The 19,310-nt window shown below is 47.1% G+C and overlaps 1 protein-coding gene across 1 annotated transcript in view; it reads left to right on the top strand.

Moving 5' to 3' along the window:
- LOC135892787 (junctional adhesion molecule A-like) overlaps positions 1–19,310 on the top strand; it is an 85,817-nt gene that overhangs the window by 28,116 nt on the left and 38,391 nt on the right. The window contains exon 3 of the mRNA XM_065420586.1: positions 5,072–5,185. Within this exon, the coding sequence (XP_065276658.1) occupies positions 5,072–5,185 (114 nt within the window). The remainder of the gene's footprint in view (positions 1–5,071; positions 5,186–19,310) is intronic.

The following is a 19,310-nucleotide window of genomic DNA, read 5'->3' as shown; positions in this document are numbered from 1 at the left end:
TATGTCCATTCAAATGCAGAGTTCCTGGCTTCTTCAGCACAGGAGAAATCACAGTCCACGAAAGGCATGCCTAATGACAAAGACCCCAAAAGTTGGATCTCCATGGACATACGGCATACTCATCAGCCTCCCTCCAGCTGGCAAATACCAGGCTCTGTTCACCAAATACATCTATCTCAATTGGGAGAGGGTCACTCCCTTCCTATCCAAGATCCCTCAAGATAACAAGGAAGAGTTCAAAGAACTAATCAAGGAAGGCCAGATGGTCGTGAGAGCATTCCTACAGGCGGCCAAGAACGCATCTGGTATGGCCACGGTCGTCACTGAGACAGCCTCGTGGGTTCAGGCCACAATAGATGGCCTGCCCTTTAATGGGATGGAGCTCTTCAGGCAGAAAACAAACGAAGTATTCCAGTCCCTCAAGGAAAGCTCTGTGATTCTTAGGGATTTACACACCTAAAGGAACCCTTACAAGTAGCAGCCCAAGCAGAGGCAGAGGACACCATCCTACTAGTGGGATTGACAGCCAGAGTTACCCACAAAGAGAATCTCAGATACTCCTGGGGACACCCATCACCTCTGTGCACCAGACTCCCTCTGAGGCAGCAGATTTGACAGGAGCATTGGGAGTTGCATTGGAGTCAGTGTGGAGCCTGCGTCCACCTTCAGGAACTGCCTTTCCACTGGGCCTGGGCAGCCATCCGAGCCAATAAATGGACATTAGAAATTGTCCATGGCTCCCCTATCCATTTCCACGCATTACCCCCTGCCCTATCCTTCTTCAGGGATCCTTGTCATGAGAACCTATTACAAACAGAAGTGTACTAGTTGCTTCATCTCTTCTATGGCATGTAGGTACCTATGGAGTACTGGGGAAGAGGATTATACTCCTGTTCTTTCTTCTTCTGAAGAAGAAAGGAGTTTTCGTCCTATCCAAGCTTCATCCTAGACATGAGAAGATTGGACATATACAACACTGTATCCTATTCAGGATGGTGACATTTGCCTCCATCATCCCATCTCTTGAGGCTCAAGGCTGGTTGGTGGCTCTCTGCTGACATGACATGTACTTCCACGTCGCTATCCATCCAGCTCACAGGAAGCACCTAGGGCTCACAGTGGGGGCCCCATCATTATCAGTGCAACGTTCTGCCCTTTAGACTCTCCGTGGCACGAGTCTTCACAAAGTGCCTCGCGGTAGCAACAGCTCATTCACCTCTACCCTCAGCTCGACGGCTGGATGATGGGGGCAGATCCCAGGAGGAAATGGCGGAAAGCCTGGACTACACACTATCCCTATTCTCTCAGCTGGGCCTCCTGATGAGCTAGGGGAAAAAATCTCTTATCTCACCACAGGCAATAGAGTTCCCAGGAGCCTTGACTGACTCTGGATCAGTCAGAGTGAGCCTTCCTGGAGACAGGGGTAGTCTTTAGTACTTGGGATAGAATCAAACCAGACTGTGACAATGCGGATGTGTCTGGAGCTGTGGGGACATATGTTAACGTACACATACATGACATCGCTTGCCAGGTTTCACCTGCGGCTGCTCTAGCTCAGGCTCAAGTTGGTCTTTTTCCCCAGTAAAACACCTGATAAACAAGAAGGTTGTGCAACCTTCCTACCTGCTCTCCCGAACTCCACCATGCACATCCTGACTGACCAGACCTGCGACACACTACATCATCAAGCAAAGAGGTGCACACGTGTCTCCCCTATGGGGATGCCTTCAAGCTCTGGACACGGTGCCGCCGACACAGGATAACCCCAATGGCTCTCCATCTCCCAGGAGTAGGCAACAACCTGGTGGGCTTGCTGAGCAGAAAATCCATAGCTAGTCGGGAGTGGTCCCTGCAGAGATCCATGATTGCGCCAAGATTCCACCATTGGGGAACTCCTGTGATAGACCTGTTTGTCACCCAGGAAAACACCAAGAGTCAGCATTTCTGTTCTAAAGTGGGCAGGAGCCTGGCAATATTTCCCAACACTGTTCTTCTGCAATCGAGTCCAGGTATCCTGTTTGCCTTTCCTCTGATTCCCCTGGTCTCGGCATGATTTCCAAAATCAAGAGACAAAGCCACAATCATTCGTGTAGCTCCCAACTGGCCCAGGCAGTTTTGGCCAATGGACCTTTTGCCAGTGTCCATTCAGCCACCAGTCCTGTCCAGACCTGATCTCCCAGCATCCTGGCCAGATACTCTGTCCAGACGTGAAGTCCCTGCACCTGACTGCCCGGATGTTGGCTGGGTGAATGACACAGATGGACTGTCTTAGACAAGTCTAGGAGATCCTGATACAGAACACTGGCTTTTGTCAAGAATTATGCATTGGACTTAGCTGCCAGGGCAGATGTAAAGTTTGGGAGAGCAGTATTACAATCCCTATTTGACTGATGCAGTTGGCTCTCTTCGTTCCCACTATCCAGAGGGGACACTGATGGCCAGTCACCTACAGTGGAATCGACACCGACAGATACTTTTAGAAAACAGTCTGGTTCCTTACTCTGCAGTAACTGTGGTTCTTCGAGATGTTGCAGTCAGGGCGGATCCCACGAGCCACCTTCCATTGCCAGTTTCGGAGTCATCAGCTAATTCATAGATTCTAGGACTGGAAGGGACCGCGAGAGGGCTTTGAGTTGTGAGGAAGCTGAAGGTCATGCGTGGCCCTTGTTAAATGATGTCGAAGGCTGAAATGTCGTTGCCTTGGTAACGTTCTTCAGGCTGCTCAGTGCTTCAGTCCTTGGAGCTTCAGTGTTACCAGTACTAACAGCAGATAATGCTCATTCAGCGGACCTCGATGTTTTTCATAAAGAATGACCACTGGCATGGTAAGGTGACAAAGGCACTCGGCCAGGTTTATTGCCCTCAGGGCACAGTCCTAGTGCCCTAGCTCTGTGGTTACAGGTACACTAACACATGAGTGCCTGGTCAGCAGCAGCAGTCTCTGCTATCCCCCAGGCCACACAAAGTGTTAAGGCGAGGTACCCCGACATTTGTAGGCTGAGATAAATAACTTACGTACCACCTTATGTTCCATGACCTCTGTTTTTTACCTCCCCTTGTTCCTGATGTCTTGGAGAAAATATCCCTATTCATAATTCTGTCACACCCCAATCTAGTACAAGATCAGATGGTTTATCTGTACTAGCTGGAATATATTTACATAAATATCTAGTGCCTAGTACACTAGCAACAACTTTGACAAGTTCACGTACTGAATAGTGAACTTACAAGCATCTGCTTTAATACACGGCCTGACTTTGGTTCACAGCCTCTGGGTCAGGACACAGATCTTGCACCAGGCCCAGTGCTCCAGGCTGTCTCTGTCTACTACAGCCCTGAACAGATACTGCTATTCAAAATATCTGAACTCGTGCACATGAGACACATGTGCACCTTCTGTGGGATCCACACTGACTAAATCTCGAAGAATCACAGCTACTGTAGGGTAAGAAACTGTTCCCTCCAGTAGTAAATACACTTGGAGTCTTTCTGCACTCAAAGCAATACTATAGTAGTTTTGGTGAGTATTGAATCTTTGAAATTCAAGTACTTCTTGTTCCAGAGATTCCAGTGTCCATGTCTCAGATGAAATGTAGTTGAAAGTTTGGGGCTTAATAGCTGTTGTATCAGAGCATAAAGATGAGGTTCAGGGTGGAGATAATGACTGAGCCCTAACAAGATGACTGAATTAGTACAGAATCGGGAATGGCCTCTGGCAAGTTGAACTACTAAATCTAGGGTAAAACTTTCAAACAAGTGCCTAAGCGGCCAGATTGTCAAATGTATTTAGGTGCTTATTGATAGGTGCCTAGTGGGTGTTCAAAAGCACCTAGGTGGGCTAGAAATATAACTCCCATTGCTTTCACTTTTACAAATCCCAATAGGTGCCTCCCTGCATCTTTAGGTACCTAAATACCTTTGAAAATCTGGCCCCAAGTGACTTGAAAATTTTACCCCTGGGTTTTTTTTTTTTTTTTTTTTTTTTTAAATGTCAGTTGCCCGTGATAACTCCATCTCTAGTCTCCCAGGCATTCAAGAAGGAGCGAAATGTAGCTCCACTCTCCTTCGGGCTGTCACTATGATGTCAGTTTTCTAATTTATTGTTAATTTTGGATTGACACTTACAGGAACACTGATTTGTAATCTAGTAAATCTCAATGAGTTCCCAGTAGATTCAGATACAATTCTTGTCCCTGCTAGTTTCTGCAGCTTCACAATTAATTTCCTATTTTAAGCTTTCATAAGTGAATTTCTGCCCCTTTGCTGATTGAAAGACCCACATAAACTGACCAGACAAGGCAGCATTGAAACGGACTATACCCAAAGTGCTGCCAAATGCACAAAGTGAACGAAAAAGCTCGTTAATGTTTTTGTTCCAGTGATTTTAGTATTGCATGTCAGCACTAGGCTGCATTTTCAGACCCATGTGACTTTAAGATGGTAGCCCTCAAGAAATGGTAGATTTCTACGGCCAGAAGGGACCATTAGATCATCTAGTCTGACCTCCTGCATCACACAGACCAGATAATTTCACCCACTTACCCTTATATTGAGCCCAATCACTTGTTTGGCATCTCTTCCAGCAAGGCAGCCAGGCCGGATTTGAAGGCATCAAGAGTTGAGGAATCCATCGCTTCCCTGGATGGTTCCAATGGTTAATCACTCTTTTAAAAACAATACAATATTGTGAACAGGTCTGGCTTTTTCCAGCCATTGGTGGTTCTTCTGCCTTTCTGTACCCAAGAGCCCTTTAGTGTATTTTTTCCCCTCCGAGAACGTACTTGTATGCCATAATCATGTTAGCTGGCAATCTTCTTTTCAATGAACTAAACAGCTCTCTAAGCCTCTCACTGTTAGGCATTTTTTCCAGCCCTTGGGATTCAGGAAGGATGATCCCTTCACACTACGTTGTAATTGGTCCTGGGTATAAATGAAAATCTGGCTCCCAGTCCATTTTAAAACAAATATGTTCGTGGCTTAGCTCTGCCAAGTGTTTACAAATAGGATCTTATTACATGACATTACCTTTGGGGTGCAGTGCAAATGCTGTCTTATTGCTGTTTCTTTCCAGCAATTGATATACCCTGTACTGCGTACGTATCGCAAAGCGGAACACCCAGGGTCGAGTGGCAGTTTGAAAAGGGCCGTTCAATAGTGCTGTTCTACTATGATTCGAAATTCACAGGTACGTGAGTCCATTGTACGGAATGTCTGAGGGCCCCTTTACGGTCTCTGGGCCAGGTGTTGGATAAGCACAGGTTATACCAGCTGGTTGCAGCATCTGAGGCAGGGTGGATTGCTTTAAATCAGAGTGCTTTAAATGATTGATTTTTATCTTGTTTTGCATTTGTGGTGGCTTTAGCATGGGTTGATGGGTTCACTTGCACCCACAGATAGCATGAAACCAAGGGTGCAAAAACAGAAATACCCGATGTGAATGGGAGGCCCCAGTGGGCAGAGGGGAAGGGGGGGAAATATTTTTGAGTGAGCCTGCCCTGCACCCTTCCTGCAACATCAGCTTCTGCATCCCCCGTTCCGGGTGTTGCGACCTGGTGCATGGGGTAGTGGTACCACTCAGGTTTTGCCTTGTGTAATGGAGGGGCCAAACCTGAGTGGTTCTACTACCCCATGCACCAGGTCACAATGCCTGGAGCAGGAAGCCGGGCCCTGCCTTGCAAGACATGAGCCATCGCTGTAGGTAGGGTTGCCAGGTTCACCAGCTTGCACTCCTCATGAGGGAGGCTGGACAAAACTTTACAAACCACATCTCCGCTGGCCTGGCACACACACTGCTCCTGGCACGTTGGGTGGAAGGTCTCCCCAGCCTTATAATAAAATCCCAGGTAGACACATCCACATTGGGACATAGGGATGCACTCATCACCACTGAGCACAAAGCCCTCATCACACACGCAGCCGTCCCAGCACTGGGCCGAGCACTGAACTGGGGCATAGAGGCTGCTACAGGTCGACTGGCAGCCCCGGGCGTAGACTTCACGGTGGCTGTTTTGGGCACAGGAGAGACCTGTCATTGAAACAACAAGACGGTAGCATCCCATAAAAGAAAACTAGCTGGATTCTGAACTATGTAACAACGTAAGGGCTGGAGAAGGGAGCCTGATGACAGCCCTGGAGAATGGAGTCTGTTGGGTGCAGTATGGGAAGCTGCCAGGCAAGCTTCCTTCATACTGTGCCTTGCCAGTATGTTGTTGCAGGACCCCTTGTCAGAGGAAAGTTCAGTCTCCATGGCCCCTTCAGCTCTTGGCCTCTTCTGACACTGGCAACTCCAGATATTAGCATGAGCTCTGTGACAGGCTCATTTGTACAATAAGGACCTGCATGAGACCCACACACTCATGAAATACAGGCCCCATATCCCTGGACAACCCACACTGAGTCAACTTCTACCCCTAGGCAGGGCCTGGATTGGAATTTGCACCCTCCAGGGGACAGGCCCTGAATTCCAATTCCCTGCTCCTGAGCCAGTCAGTTCCCCTGTCTTGGGATCAGATCAGAATTGGTGCCCCCTAGAGGGGAAAAGCCCCATATCCTCTCCCATGCCCACCCTGACCTGGCCAGTCCCCCTACCCTGGGGCTGGATCAAAGCCTGCACCCCCTAGGGGAGAAACATCTCGTATCCCCTTCCCTGAACACCAACCAACTTGGCTTTCCCTTGAGCAAAGACCCTGTTTTCTTTCCCTCGTACATTAACTTTCATCCCAGAAGGCGGTCCCAAGCTGCTTCCACTTACTGCAGAAGGAGTTGGTCCTCCAGGCATATATAGTGACCCCGGTGGCCTGGCAGGCTGCAGTATAGCTGGTGATAAGCTGGCATATCACGGCTTGTTGGCCTTTGAAGAAGCAATAGTCGTACACGCAGTCTTGGAAGTAGCCCTGCAGAACCCCGCCCCTCTAAAGAACTTTACAGGTAGAGCTGATTGAAAACAAACCCCAAATGGTGAATTTTGAATTCATTTTCATTCTGTTCGTTTTTTATTTTCCTTTTAAAAAAACATTTTTAAACTATGTTTCAGTTTCCCATTTGCAGGTTAAGTAGTTTTTGAAAATGAAATTTTATTGATTCCAAAACCAAAAAATTTTCAATTTGGGAAATTTTTTTAGTCATAAAAAAATCCCACCGTTTTTTCTTCAGGGTGACTGATTACAATTGCCAATACAAACCTATCCATCTATTACATCCATTTAATCTCTCCATCCATTTTAGCCACGTATCCTCCACTTAATCTATTTAATCACCCAATCCATCTAATTGATCTACCCATCTATTAAATCTGTTTAATCTCCCTATCCATCTAATCCATCCTCCTAACAATATATTGAGTCTCTCCCTTTCTCTAATCTAATCTAATCTGGCTCCCTCCCCTGCCGGAGCTGCTCCCTAACGGCTCCAACCAACGCAGCCGCTCCGTCCCCTCCCCCTCCCAGAGGAGCCATTAGTGCTCACAGTAAGATGACATTTTTCTGGCTGTGGTAGATAGTAAGTGTGATAATTGGTAAACACAGTACTTACATTGCATTTACATTCATCTCCCAAAAGACCTCTTCCCAAGAATTCACACATACACATTGCCCATTATACAGTACCTTGGTCTCATTATCCAATTTATCCCACATACACGATCCCAGCGATATATCTTTGGTACAGGGCTCTGGGGCAATAGGTAAGGACAAACATACCCACTTTTGAGGAGTCCATTCGGTTCAACCTCTGGTGTCCAATAGCTTCCCTCCCTCCCCAGCCCACTGGCTCGAGATCCGGGGTAGCAAGAAAGATCCCATGTGCAATATGGGGAGTGGACTAACTTTCCATATCCTTGCTTCCAGAGACTGTTGGGGTGCAATTTTACCAACAATTTCTCTAATTAAAAGGTCTGGCCTTACCATGCTAGAAACATACTGCATCCATTCATATTGATAAGTATCAATGATCTTTTTCTTTGCTTTAGAAGTGTATTAAAACCTTAGTGTTTCCCGCTATTACCCAAAACATTTCGTGATCCAAGGTGGACAAAGCAAGTATCTGCATTTCAGTACATCCCATGGCTATAGCAGTATGGTTTTCAATTTCCATCTGTTTCCTATACAGCAGCCAGGTGATGGCATTGAGCCACATATTCCATCTAGCTTTCAAATTACCCAGACTTATTTGGACTAGATCCACATTAGCATGTATTTGTTTCTGTATCAGGCTGTCCTGTAGCTGGGACAGAGAGCTTAATTTATTCTTAATTACCTCCAGGTTCAGTATTCATAATTCCTACTCCAAAACCAATCCCTCCTAATATTGTGTCTGCTACCTGAGGATGTTTCCCTGTTAACAGACTGGCATTCCTTGACCTCCACCCTTCTGCAACATTGGCTTCTGAAAATATAGTTAAACTACTGCATTAAAAGCATTTTTCAATACATAACAATGCTAGCAACAAGACAAACAACACAACACAAAACACAAGTTTTGTTACGACAGTAGATCCATGGTATTCTGGGTTGCTCTTCAGTTGGTACCAGCTTTTTGTGATTTTCTGAAAGACAAAAACACCATGTTTCTCTACCCCTTTTGGGGTGGCAGATTATTGCTTAAAATATCCCTTTCTTTTACAAATAGCCTTGCTGATTTCAGGCAAAACAGAGGAATTACCCCCATATTTTCCTGTGTTTTTGTTCTATAGGCAGGCCAGGTTTCAATGTCTTTTACCTTTTAAGGGTTTAGGGGAAATTATCCCACTGTTCAGTCATTAAATTCAGGAGGTGGTGTACCTCAGTTTCCCTTCTTATCCAGAAGACCAAGTTGATAATGGTTTTTCTGCTGTGCTAAGCTTTACATTTATTCACAGGTAATAGTTGAGAAGCATCATTACCCTATGACCTTAAAGGGGTACTTATTAACATTACATTTATCCCAATGTTTAATATTAACATCAAATCTATTAAAAGTATCTTGTTATACCATGAATTATATCCTTGGGCTTTTGGTGAATTAAAAGGTAGGGGTGTCATGTATATAAGCAGAACACTTTTGTATTTGTCTTCAGATTTCAGCACTGCATACTGCATTTTTCTATTTAGGGTTAACCTGTCCCCCTCTTATTCTTAGGTTTGACTCCTTCCACCTTCCTCTGGAGGGTCATAATTTGAGTCTTTTGGTTTCAGGTAGTTTGTTTGCTGACCAGATATGTCCTTTATCTGTGGCTCCTTTGTGCTGCCAATTATGGGCAGTTCTCTCCTTCCTCTATCAGTTAGGTAATTTGCATATAGTAATTTTTACATGTATATTTTACCTCTACCTATATATATATATCCTTCAAGGCCAGGAGGTGGACAAACTCCTCTATCCTTCAGAGTTTGCCTGGTTGGCAAAATAGAAGTGCCAAGCCTTCTAGAGCTGGCGGTGTGCACGCCAGTTTTCACAATAACCACAACATATGCCAATATTCCCCCTTTCACAATTCTCCACCATAATGTTATACTTAGAAAACGATGTTAAGCAAATCCAATTTCCCCATAAGAATTAATGTAAATGGGGGGGTTAGGTTCCAGGGAAATTTTTTTCACCAGACAAAAAACTATATTTTATCTATCTATCTATATACACACACACAGAGTATAAGTTTTAAAGAAACAATTTAATACTGTACACAGCAATGATGATTATGAAGCTTGGTTGAGGTGGTGAAGTTAAAGGGTGGAAGAGGGTGGGATATTTCCTGGGGAATACCTTACTGCTAAATGATTAACTAGCATTCGGCTGAGCCCTCAAGGGTTAACACGTTGTTGTTAACGTAGCCCCACACTCTACAAGGCAGCACGAATAGAGGGAGGGGAGACAGCGTGGCAGACAGAGACCGAGACACACACCCTGTGTGAGTGGGAGAGAGAGAGAGATGTGCATAGCCCCTCTTAAGTATGCTGACCCCACTCTAAGTACAAAAATCAGGAAGTTGAGACAGCAGCTGCGGTTAGCAAGCTCTCTCCATCCTGAGCCCGGTCCTGTCCCCACCCTGCTCTATATGCAGAAGGGGTAACCGGGGTGCAAGAGTAGGGGGGAGGGAGACACCCTGACATTAGCTCCCCTCCTTCCCACTCCCCTGCACAGCAAGCAGGAGGCTCCCAGGAGCAGCTCCAAGGCAGAGGGCAGGAGCAGCACATGGCAGTGGCGGGAGGGACAGCTGAACTGCCGGCAGTTGGTAGCCTGCTGGGAAGCTGCTACACAGGGAACTTAAGGGAACGGGGAGCTGATAGGGGGGCTGCCGGTCCACCCTGGTTCCAAGCCCCCACCAGCCAGCTGCAACGAGCTGCTCTTCCTGCAAGCAGTGGACAAAGCAGGTGGCTGCCAAAGGTTATACGGGAGCATTGTACAACTTGAAACGAGCATGTTCCCTAATTGATCAGCAACGTAACAATGAAACAACATTAACTGGGATAACTTGAAGTGAGGAGTTACTATATTGCCATTGGCAATTGACAATGGTCTGAGTCAACATGGCTGATGAGAGCAGGGTGTGGAGGAAGTGAACTTATAGGAGTTAATACCCCCAGCAGGGGGCGGTACCTTGTAATATATCCACTTCTTGAAGCACCCACAGCTCTGCAGCGCCACGCAGCCCTGGCCATCGAAGTCCTCCATCACTAAACCATACACAGCTGCCCACTCCAGAATTTGGGTTTCAACTTGGAACACGTCCCCTTGTCTGCAGCTCTAACCACTAGACCAAATGTCCCTCCAAGAGTCAGAAAGAAAACCCCAGAGTCCTGACTCCCAGCCCTTCTGTGACTAAGCAACTAGATCCTAATCCCTTCCCAGAGCTGGCAGTACAACCCAGGAAACCTGATTGCAAGCCCTCCAGCTCTGATTGGCTAGATCCTGGCTCCCAGCCCTGCCTGCTCTAACCCAGTAGACCCCACGTCCCTCCCTGAACCATGACTAGAACCCAGGAGTTTTGGCTCCCAATTCCCCCGAACAACACTATTGTAAGTGATACCTGCACCTTCTCTTCCGGTGGTGCCTTAATTTAAGAAGCTTTCTCTCACCCCCATCTGCACGTTCCCTCTGATCTTCTCCTGCAGGTGCCAGCTGCCCCAGTAACTCACACTACGAGCTCTGTGGGAGCGGCTGCCCTGCCACCTGCCACAGCCTTTAGGGGCCTGATGGCTGTGACGCCCCCTGTGCCGAAGGTTGTTTCTGTGACGCCGGGTTCCTCCTGAGCAGAGACTGGTGTGTCCCCGTCGTGCAGTATGTCTGTGTGCACCAGGGCAGGTACTACAGGAAGGGAGAGGAGTTCTACCCCAGCGCCTCCTGCCAGGAACGGTGCCGGTGCAAACACAGCGGGGTCGTTGAGTGCCAGGAGGCCTCCTGCGGAGCCAATGTGCAGTGCAGGGTGGAGAATGGAATCCTAGGCTGCCACGCCACATGCTTTGGCAAATGTGTAGCATCTGGTGACCCTCACTATCTGACCTTTGACGGACGGGCCTTTGATTTCCAGGGCACTTGCACTTACAGCTTGGCCAGAGTCTGTAGTAGTGAAGCTGGGCTGGCAAACTTCTCTGTGGTGGTAGAAAATGAGAGCTACAGCTGTGATGGGTTGGATCACAGAAACCCCCTTGGAAACTGCCAAATGATGTGCCAAGACTACTTCTGCCCCTGCCTTCCCTGCCAGCTCAGGACTCCAGCACCCTGTCTTGCTGAGCCAGACACTCCCGTCTGCTCCAATACAGACCCAGGGTCTGAACCACGTGCCACAAAGCTGCAGAGTTAACTGAAAGCAGTTTACAGAGGTGTTCCTGTCTTTAGCACTCAGATGCCCAACTCCCAATGGGGTCTAAACCCCAAATAAATCCATTTTACCCTGTATAAGGCTTATAAAGGGCAAACTCATAAATTGTTCGCCCTCTATAACACTGATAGAGAGATATGCACAGCTGTTTGCCCCCCCCCCCCCAGGTATTACTACATACTCTGGGTTAATTAATAAGTAAAAGGTGATTTTATTAAATACAGAAAGTAGGATTTAAGTGGTTCCAAGTAGTAACAGACAGAACAAAGTGAATTGCCAAGCGAAATAAAATAAAACACGCAAATCTAAGCCTAATACAGTAATACAATTGAGTACAGATAAAATCTCACCGTGAGAGATGTTTCAGTAAATTTCTTTCACAGACTGGACACTCTAGTCTGGGCCCTTTCTGAGAAGATGGAATGCCACCTCGGCGTGTCATGACTCCGCTTCATTTTTTGGATGGTTATTTTCTCCGATCAGTCCAAGTTAGCATTTACAGTCTTGAGAAAAGGGATTAAAATGGCCATTCATGTGCTGTAACTTTCTTTCACCTTCCAGTAAGCTGGGGTCTAACCCATTACGTCAGTTTGCAAAGAAGGACCCTTCCTGACAGCTTGCTCTCTATCACCATGAGCATGTTTGGACTCAAGCAGCAAGCAGTACTCTATCATTTTGTTGCCTCAGCTCCTCAAAAGAGGTGAAATAATTAGTTTGTGCGGGAATCGGACATATGTCATACATTAACTAGGACAATTTTAGCTTGATTACTATAGTGCTCTTTATACTGCGACTCCTGCTGCAGTTGTTTGTATCCTTCTTCTGTATCCCCCTCAACAGTTCTGCAAGGCAGCTGACTGAATTCTTACAGGGCCAAGAGACCAAATTAGATGGTTTCACTGCCTTTCAGGGAGCTGACTTTAAATCTATGGGCCATACATATTAACCAATAATCCTATTTTATACCAGTTCATTATATAATAGGTACCCCTACAGGAAGGTTATGCCAATTAGAGAGAGGAACCAAGTTCCAGGTACAGTTTGTGTACACAAATGCTATGGGTATATCTGAATATAGAAATATGCCTCCCCACTCTGACACTGAAGGCAGAAACACAGTTTGGGCTGGCTCCTAGAGGAGGTGCAGGAACCCAAGCTGCTGTATGTTTAAAGCCAATTTTCTTGTTTAATAATCCAGATATTCTCTTCTGTATTTTATTATATACTTTATTTTTATTTTGATTACTTTTTACACTCAAAAAAACAGCACACGAGCAATGTCTGTTGCACCACAAAATTTGAATGCAACAACATTTTGCTGTGGTGGAGTTGTGCGAATGCAATACAAGAGTGGTTTTTTGTAAAGCCTGACAATGCACCTCATTTTTCTGATGCTGAGAGCAGTGCAAGATGCTGCTCTGAACATGGAAGCAGGAATTCCTGAGTTCTAATTCTAGATCTAGCCCTTACTCCCTCTAATGGTGAGTAGAAGCTTTATACAAGTAGAGAGCAGGGAAGGGGTTAATTCAGGTCAGAGGGAGATTGGCAGTGGGGCAGGTGGGGTCCATTAATAAAAAGACTGGGTTTTCATAGACCACCCTCTTTGAGACAGCAGAGAATGAAGCTCTAGAGTGGGCTTTACGCACCCCCCAGGTATTTTCCTATGTGGAAGTCTGTGTAGCCTGACTTTCTCCAGTATGCCTAGAGCACAAAACTGCCCTTCCTGCCAGACAAGCTGGGAACAAGTGGGAGACTGAGGTAGCAACTGTACCCAGCAGAAAGAGGTAAGGTACTCCTACGCAATCCCACTGTGATGCTAGTCCTGTCACTTGACTTCTCTGTCCCTAAGGGCCCACCTTGTAAAATGAGTATAATGTAACTATCCAAGTTAAAAGCATGTGATGTGTGTAAATTCACCTGTATTGGGAATATTCTTTGAGATGGAGAAGCTAAGTATTTTGTTCTTGCGTTAGGAAAAGTAAGAACGTCCTTAAGAAACAAAGAACACTATTAGACTTAATGAGAAGTGCTACAATCTTAGAGGCCACAGGGCTGTGAGAAAACAGTAGTAAAGATCAAAGGGAAACAGTGTCTAAGAAACACTGAATCCTGCAGGAGGAGCACAGGCAGCCTCATTCCTTGCCCCTTCATTTACACTGGTCTGCATCAGGAGTAATTCTCCTCAAAATCTCTACCGGTCCAAGTTGGTCCCCTTTCCGCGGATCATGCATTCCTTCTCTCTGATTCCACTCCGGTAAACCTTTTGGGTCGGGATCTGTTATGTAAACTTGGCTGTACCATCTATTGTTCCCCAGATGGTGTCTACTTATAAATACCCCAGTCCTCTCTGAGCCATTCTGTGGCCTCCCTGCTGTCTGAAACTTCCCTTTCCACTCCAGTTCCCTGTTACCCATTCATCCCGTCCCTTGAACACCTAATTTCGCAGGTCCCATCTTTTCTGTGGCCAACCCACCCATCTGAAGTGGGCCGCTTAAATACTGACCCCGTCTGCATTATTGTTGACTCCTCTAAACCCCTGTCTCAATACCCTTTAAACCCCAAAGCAGAGGCTGGCATTGCTCGGGTCATGACCGCCCTGTGGGAACAAGGCATTATTGTCCCCTACTCCAGCCCCTGTAACACCCCTATCCTCCCAGTTTGATGGTAAATCGTGGCCGTTTGTTCAGGATCTTCGAGCCATTAACCGCATTGTTATACCCGCCTTTCCTGTTGTCCCTAACCCAGCAACAATTCTGGCTTCTATCCTACCAGGTGCAACTCATTTTACTGTTGTTGATTTGTGCTCTGCTTTCTTTTCTGTCCCGGTTCACCCTGACTCCCAGTATCTTTTTGCCTTTTTTTACAAGGGGCAACAGTACACATGGACCATGCTCCCTCAGGGGTATACTGAAAGCCCATCTTACTTTTCCCAAGCATTAACCCGAGACCTTGCTGACCTTGTTTTTCCGTCCAGGTCCACACTAGTCCAATATGTAGATGATCTACTCCTCTGTTCCCCTTCGTTGTCTGCCTCAGAAACTGATTCTTTAGTGCTCCTTACTGCCCTAGCAAAGAAGGGTCACAAGGCTTCTCACTCTAAGCTACAGCTCTGTCAGGCCTCCGTCACATACCTTGGCTTTCTCCTCTCCCAGGGTTCCCGTACACTTTCTCCCGCCCGCGTCCAAGCTATCCTCAGCTTTCCCCGACCCCGCTCCCCACACCAGGGCCGAAAGTTTTGGGGCATGGCTGGATTTTGCAGGCAATGGATTCCCCAATATGCCTCCCTTGCAAAACCTCTCCAGGACCTCACTCGAGTCTCTGTCCCTGACCCCATGCCGTGGCTCCCTGAGGCCAACTCTGCCTTTGTTTCCCTCAAACAGGGTTTGGCTTCTGCCCCCGCCTTAGGACTGCCTGACTATTCTAAGCCCTTCACCCTTTTCTGCCACGAGCAATCTGGGTGTGCACTGGGAGTCCTCACTCAGATGCACGGAGACAAAAACCGCCCAGTGGCTTATTTCTCTGCCACTTTGGACCCTGTTGCCCAAGGCTTACCCCCCTGCCTGCATGCTGTGGCTGCCGCAGTGTACCTTGTCGAAATGTCCAAATCCCTTGTCCTCCGCTCTCCTCTTACCCTCATGGTACCTCACTCTGTGAAACCCTCCTGCTACAACATAACACAGGCCACCTCTCCACCGCCCGCCTTACCAGGTATGAACTTTTACTGCTGTCGGCTTCGTATATCACCATAAAGCATTGTTCTCAGTTAAACCCTGCCACTCTCCTTCCTTTGTCTGATGACGGTGATCCCGATGACTGCCTTGCAACTGTCTCTGCTGTCATCGTCCCGCGCTCTGACCTTTCTGATGTCCCTCTCCCTAACTCTGACCTTGTTTTGTTTACTGATGGTTCCTGTTTTCGAGACAACCAAGGTCGTCTCCTTGCAGGATACACTGTAGTGTCACTCTCTGAAACTCTAGAAGCTGCGCCTTTACTTTCTGTAACCTCAGCGCAAGTTGCTGAATTAGTTGCCCTCACCTGTGCCTGCTTTTTGGCGGAGGGATGCTCCGCCACCATTTACACTGACTCCCGCTACGCTTTTGGGGTTGTACATGACTTTGGCACCCTCTGGCAAGCTCGGGGTTTCCTTACCTCCCCCGGTACCCCTATCAAAAATGGCCCCTACATCGCTGCTCTCCTGTATGCAGTTTTACTTCCGTCTGCCCTAGCTATTGTTAAGTGCCTTGGCCACTCGATGGCGGATACTGATGTTGCTAAGGGTAACGCATTTGCTGACGCCTCTGCTAAACATGCTGCTGCCATAGAACCTTCTCCAGATGCATTCCTAGGTTCCCTTTCTGTTTCTATACCATCGCCGTCCCTCACTAACCTCACCCTGCTCCAAGACTCTGACCCAGAAGCCGAAAAAGATTCCTGGGTTGCCCAGTTGCTCTCTACATCCTGATTCCCTTTGGCATTCGCCTGCTGGCGCCTTTGTGGCCCCCTTTTCACTCTACCCGTCACTGGCCGCCCTGCTACACGGTGTTTCACATGTCGGAAAGGAGGGGATGGTCTGTGCTGTAACTAAGGCAGGATGGTGGGCCCCCCATTTCAGCTCTTTTGCAACCCGTCACTGTGCCGCCTGTACCACTTGCCAAAGCCACAATATTGGTAAACCTGTAAAAGTGGCTCAGGGGTTCCGGGGCCTGCCCCAAGTACCATTCTTGCATTGGCAACTTAATTTTGTACAAATGCCTAAGTGTCAACAATATGCATTTATTTTGGTTATGGTATGCTTATTTTCTGGTTGGATCAAAGCCTTTCCTTGTCGAAAGGCTGACTCACTGTCTGTTGCCAAATGTTTATTAAATCATATTATGCCTGCCAAGGGAATTCCTGCCACTCTGTCCAGTGATCGGGGTACACATTTTACTGGACAACTTGTTCAACACCTGGATCGTGTATTACATATCACACACCTGTTGCACTGTCCCTACCACCCACAGAGCGCAGGTGTAGTTGAAAGACGAAATGGTGTCCTTAAGAATAAGCTTGCTAAAATTTGTGACTCTACAGGGTTAAGTTGGCCAGCGGCTTTACCTCTGGCCCTTATGGAAATGCAATCCACTCCATCCCAAAGGCATAAATTGAGTCCCTTTGAAATTGTGATGGGACGCCCTATGCGAGCTATGGCTACCATTACTCCAGTCCCAGACTTGAACTCGACTCACAGTACGCTCCTTCAATATTGCAAGGGATTAATGCAAGCCGTAAGTCACTTCCATTCACAGGGTTGAGCTGCCTGGCCAACGGAACCCACCTCTGACGCTTGCCACGACCTCGAGCCAGGTGATTGGATCTACGAACGGCACTATCATCGAAAACACGCCTTGGAGCCCTGGTAGAAGGGTCCTCATCAGGTACTGCTTACTACCCAGACGGCTGTTAAACTATCTGGCATCGCAGCGTGGATACATGCTTCGCAGTGTAAGAAGGCACCATCCCCAGCAAACCAATCATCACCTCAGAACCACGCAGAGTCAATTTTGACTAAAGAAGAAGACGTAGAGGAACAGCCTGCAATACCTTACAATCTACACTCTCGTAAGGGTTGCCAGAAGCAGACGACGACCTAAAGCAAGGCGCAAGAAGAAGCAGTAGCGAGCCTAGCGCCTGCTCCCTGGTGGATGTAAAACCGTGACTGCGGTTCCCTCAGTTGAGGTTGTCAGAACTAGCAGGGCCTTGCCTCCAACATGCGCCTCTGGTGGCGCCTGTTCCTTGGCTGCTGGTGTCTTAAGGTCCGGGAAGTCCACAATGACAATTCTTTTATCCAGCAGCAAGTGTGGATAGCTCAGACCCTTAATATTTCTAATTGCCGGGTCTGCAGCCACATCCCAGCCCACTCTCAAGCTGGTGTTCCTGTCCTGGCAATCCCACTCAATTCCCCAGACCTCACTGGAGGACCTCGTCCGTTTAACAAAACATGGAACAGCAATGACACTTGGGAAGCAGTGGGAATAAATGTATCTAAATGGATAAGTGTGGTGGAGGGAAAAGGTCATTGGTGTTGGGTATGTAATGGGACAGGGTTGGATCTGGGAAAAAGCCGTTGCCTTCGGCATATTGTGGCCAATGGTGTATGGGATTATTCGAACAAAACTAAAGAGTGGCGGGCCGGGTATGGGCATATGAATTTTTTCTCGTCCTGGTATCAAACAGAAAAATCAATCTCATGTTCCCCCTATAGTAACCTTAGTGAAAACAATACAATCTTTCAATGCCATGCAAATAACACCACTCCTCGTAAGGAGAATTACCCTGTGCCCTTTGGAGGATATTACTCCTTCTTTGCAGGCACCTATGTGACAAATGGGTGCAACCGACCCTTCCCGGCCTTAATAGGCCATCATTGGGTTTGTGGGACCAATACTGCGTTACCAGCTAACTGGTCAGGTATCTGTTATCCCGCCCGACTCTTCCCAGAATTCCGAGTGCTAGGGTCCTTCCCACGAGAACCTAATGATTTTTGTATGTTTTCAGTTAATCTCCTGTTGTATCCAGAATTGTGTAAGGTATGCCACCCAGGTGACTGCCCCAAAACAGAGTGCGAATATGATGATTTTGAATATCGCTGATGAACAAAGAGATAAAGAACGGTTAATATGTGGAACCCAGTAATTGTTGGTCATAGCGTAGCTTGACCAAAAGGAGGGATTGTGAAAGTAGAATGAATTATATTGTAAAAATAGAATGGATTGAAGAAATGCTGTATGTACCTTTAAGCAGAAATAAGGAATGTTGAAATACAGGTGTCAGGAAAAGGAACATTAAGGCATAAACAATGAGTCCGCTTAAGCTAATGGTGGAACATTAGCCGGAGATCTGTTAAAGTTAGTAAGGAAATTGAATATGTATATGTAGCCTCCGGTAAACTTGTCAGTTCTGCTTTCTTTGTCCTCTTGTTCAGTTCTCGCCCTTTTTATCTGTATAAAATAAGGTAGTGTGGGTCTTGCATGGTGCTCACATTATCTGAATGTATTAGCAGAGCGCTGTGCTAATAAACAGAGTGGTCTAACAAATTGTGAGTCTTGAATCTAACTTTGACAGGAGTTAGAGGTGGGATCCACAAAGGTACTTAGGTGCCTAAGTCCCATTTTTAGGCCCTACTGAGATCCACAAAACTCCCCTTTGACTGCTGCTTACCCCTGTACGTTCCTAAACTAATTCAGTGGCGAATCATGTGCAGAGGGAGTACCCTAGGTGCCTACATTTCTGCCTGTGTGCATGTGCTGTGCTGCCTCACCGCAGGCGCTCAGACGCCATCTCCTGTCTATGCTCCAGGCTGATCCACAAACCAGGGAAGACAGGCATTTGTCCACCTAAATTGCATGCTGGGCCTGATCAGGTAGGCATGCCCAGAGGCTGCTTACTGGATTGGGCCCATTAGGTGAGTTAACACAACAGTTGCAGGTGGTGGAGGGAACCTTCCTTTATAATCTTTAGCTTAGTGGTTATGGGATGT

Source organism: Emys orbicularis, chromosome 20 (assembly GCF_028017835.1).
Source record: "Emys orbicularis isolate rEmyOrb1 chromosome 20, rEmyOrb1.hap1, whole genome shotgun sequence".
Lineage (NCBI taxonomy): Eukaryota > Metazoa > Chordata > Testudines > Emydidae > Emys > Emys orbicularis.
This window is presented reverse-complemented; position numbering and strand designations above follow the sequence as displayed.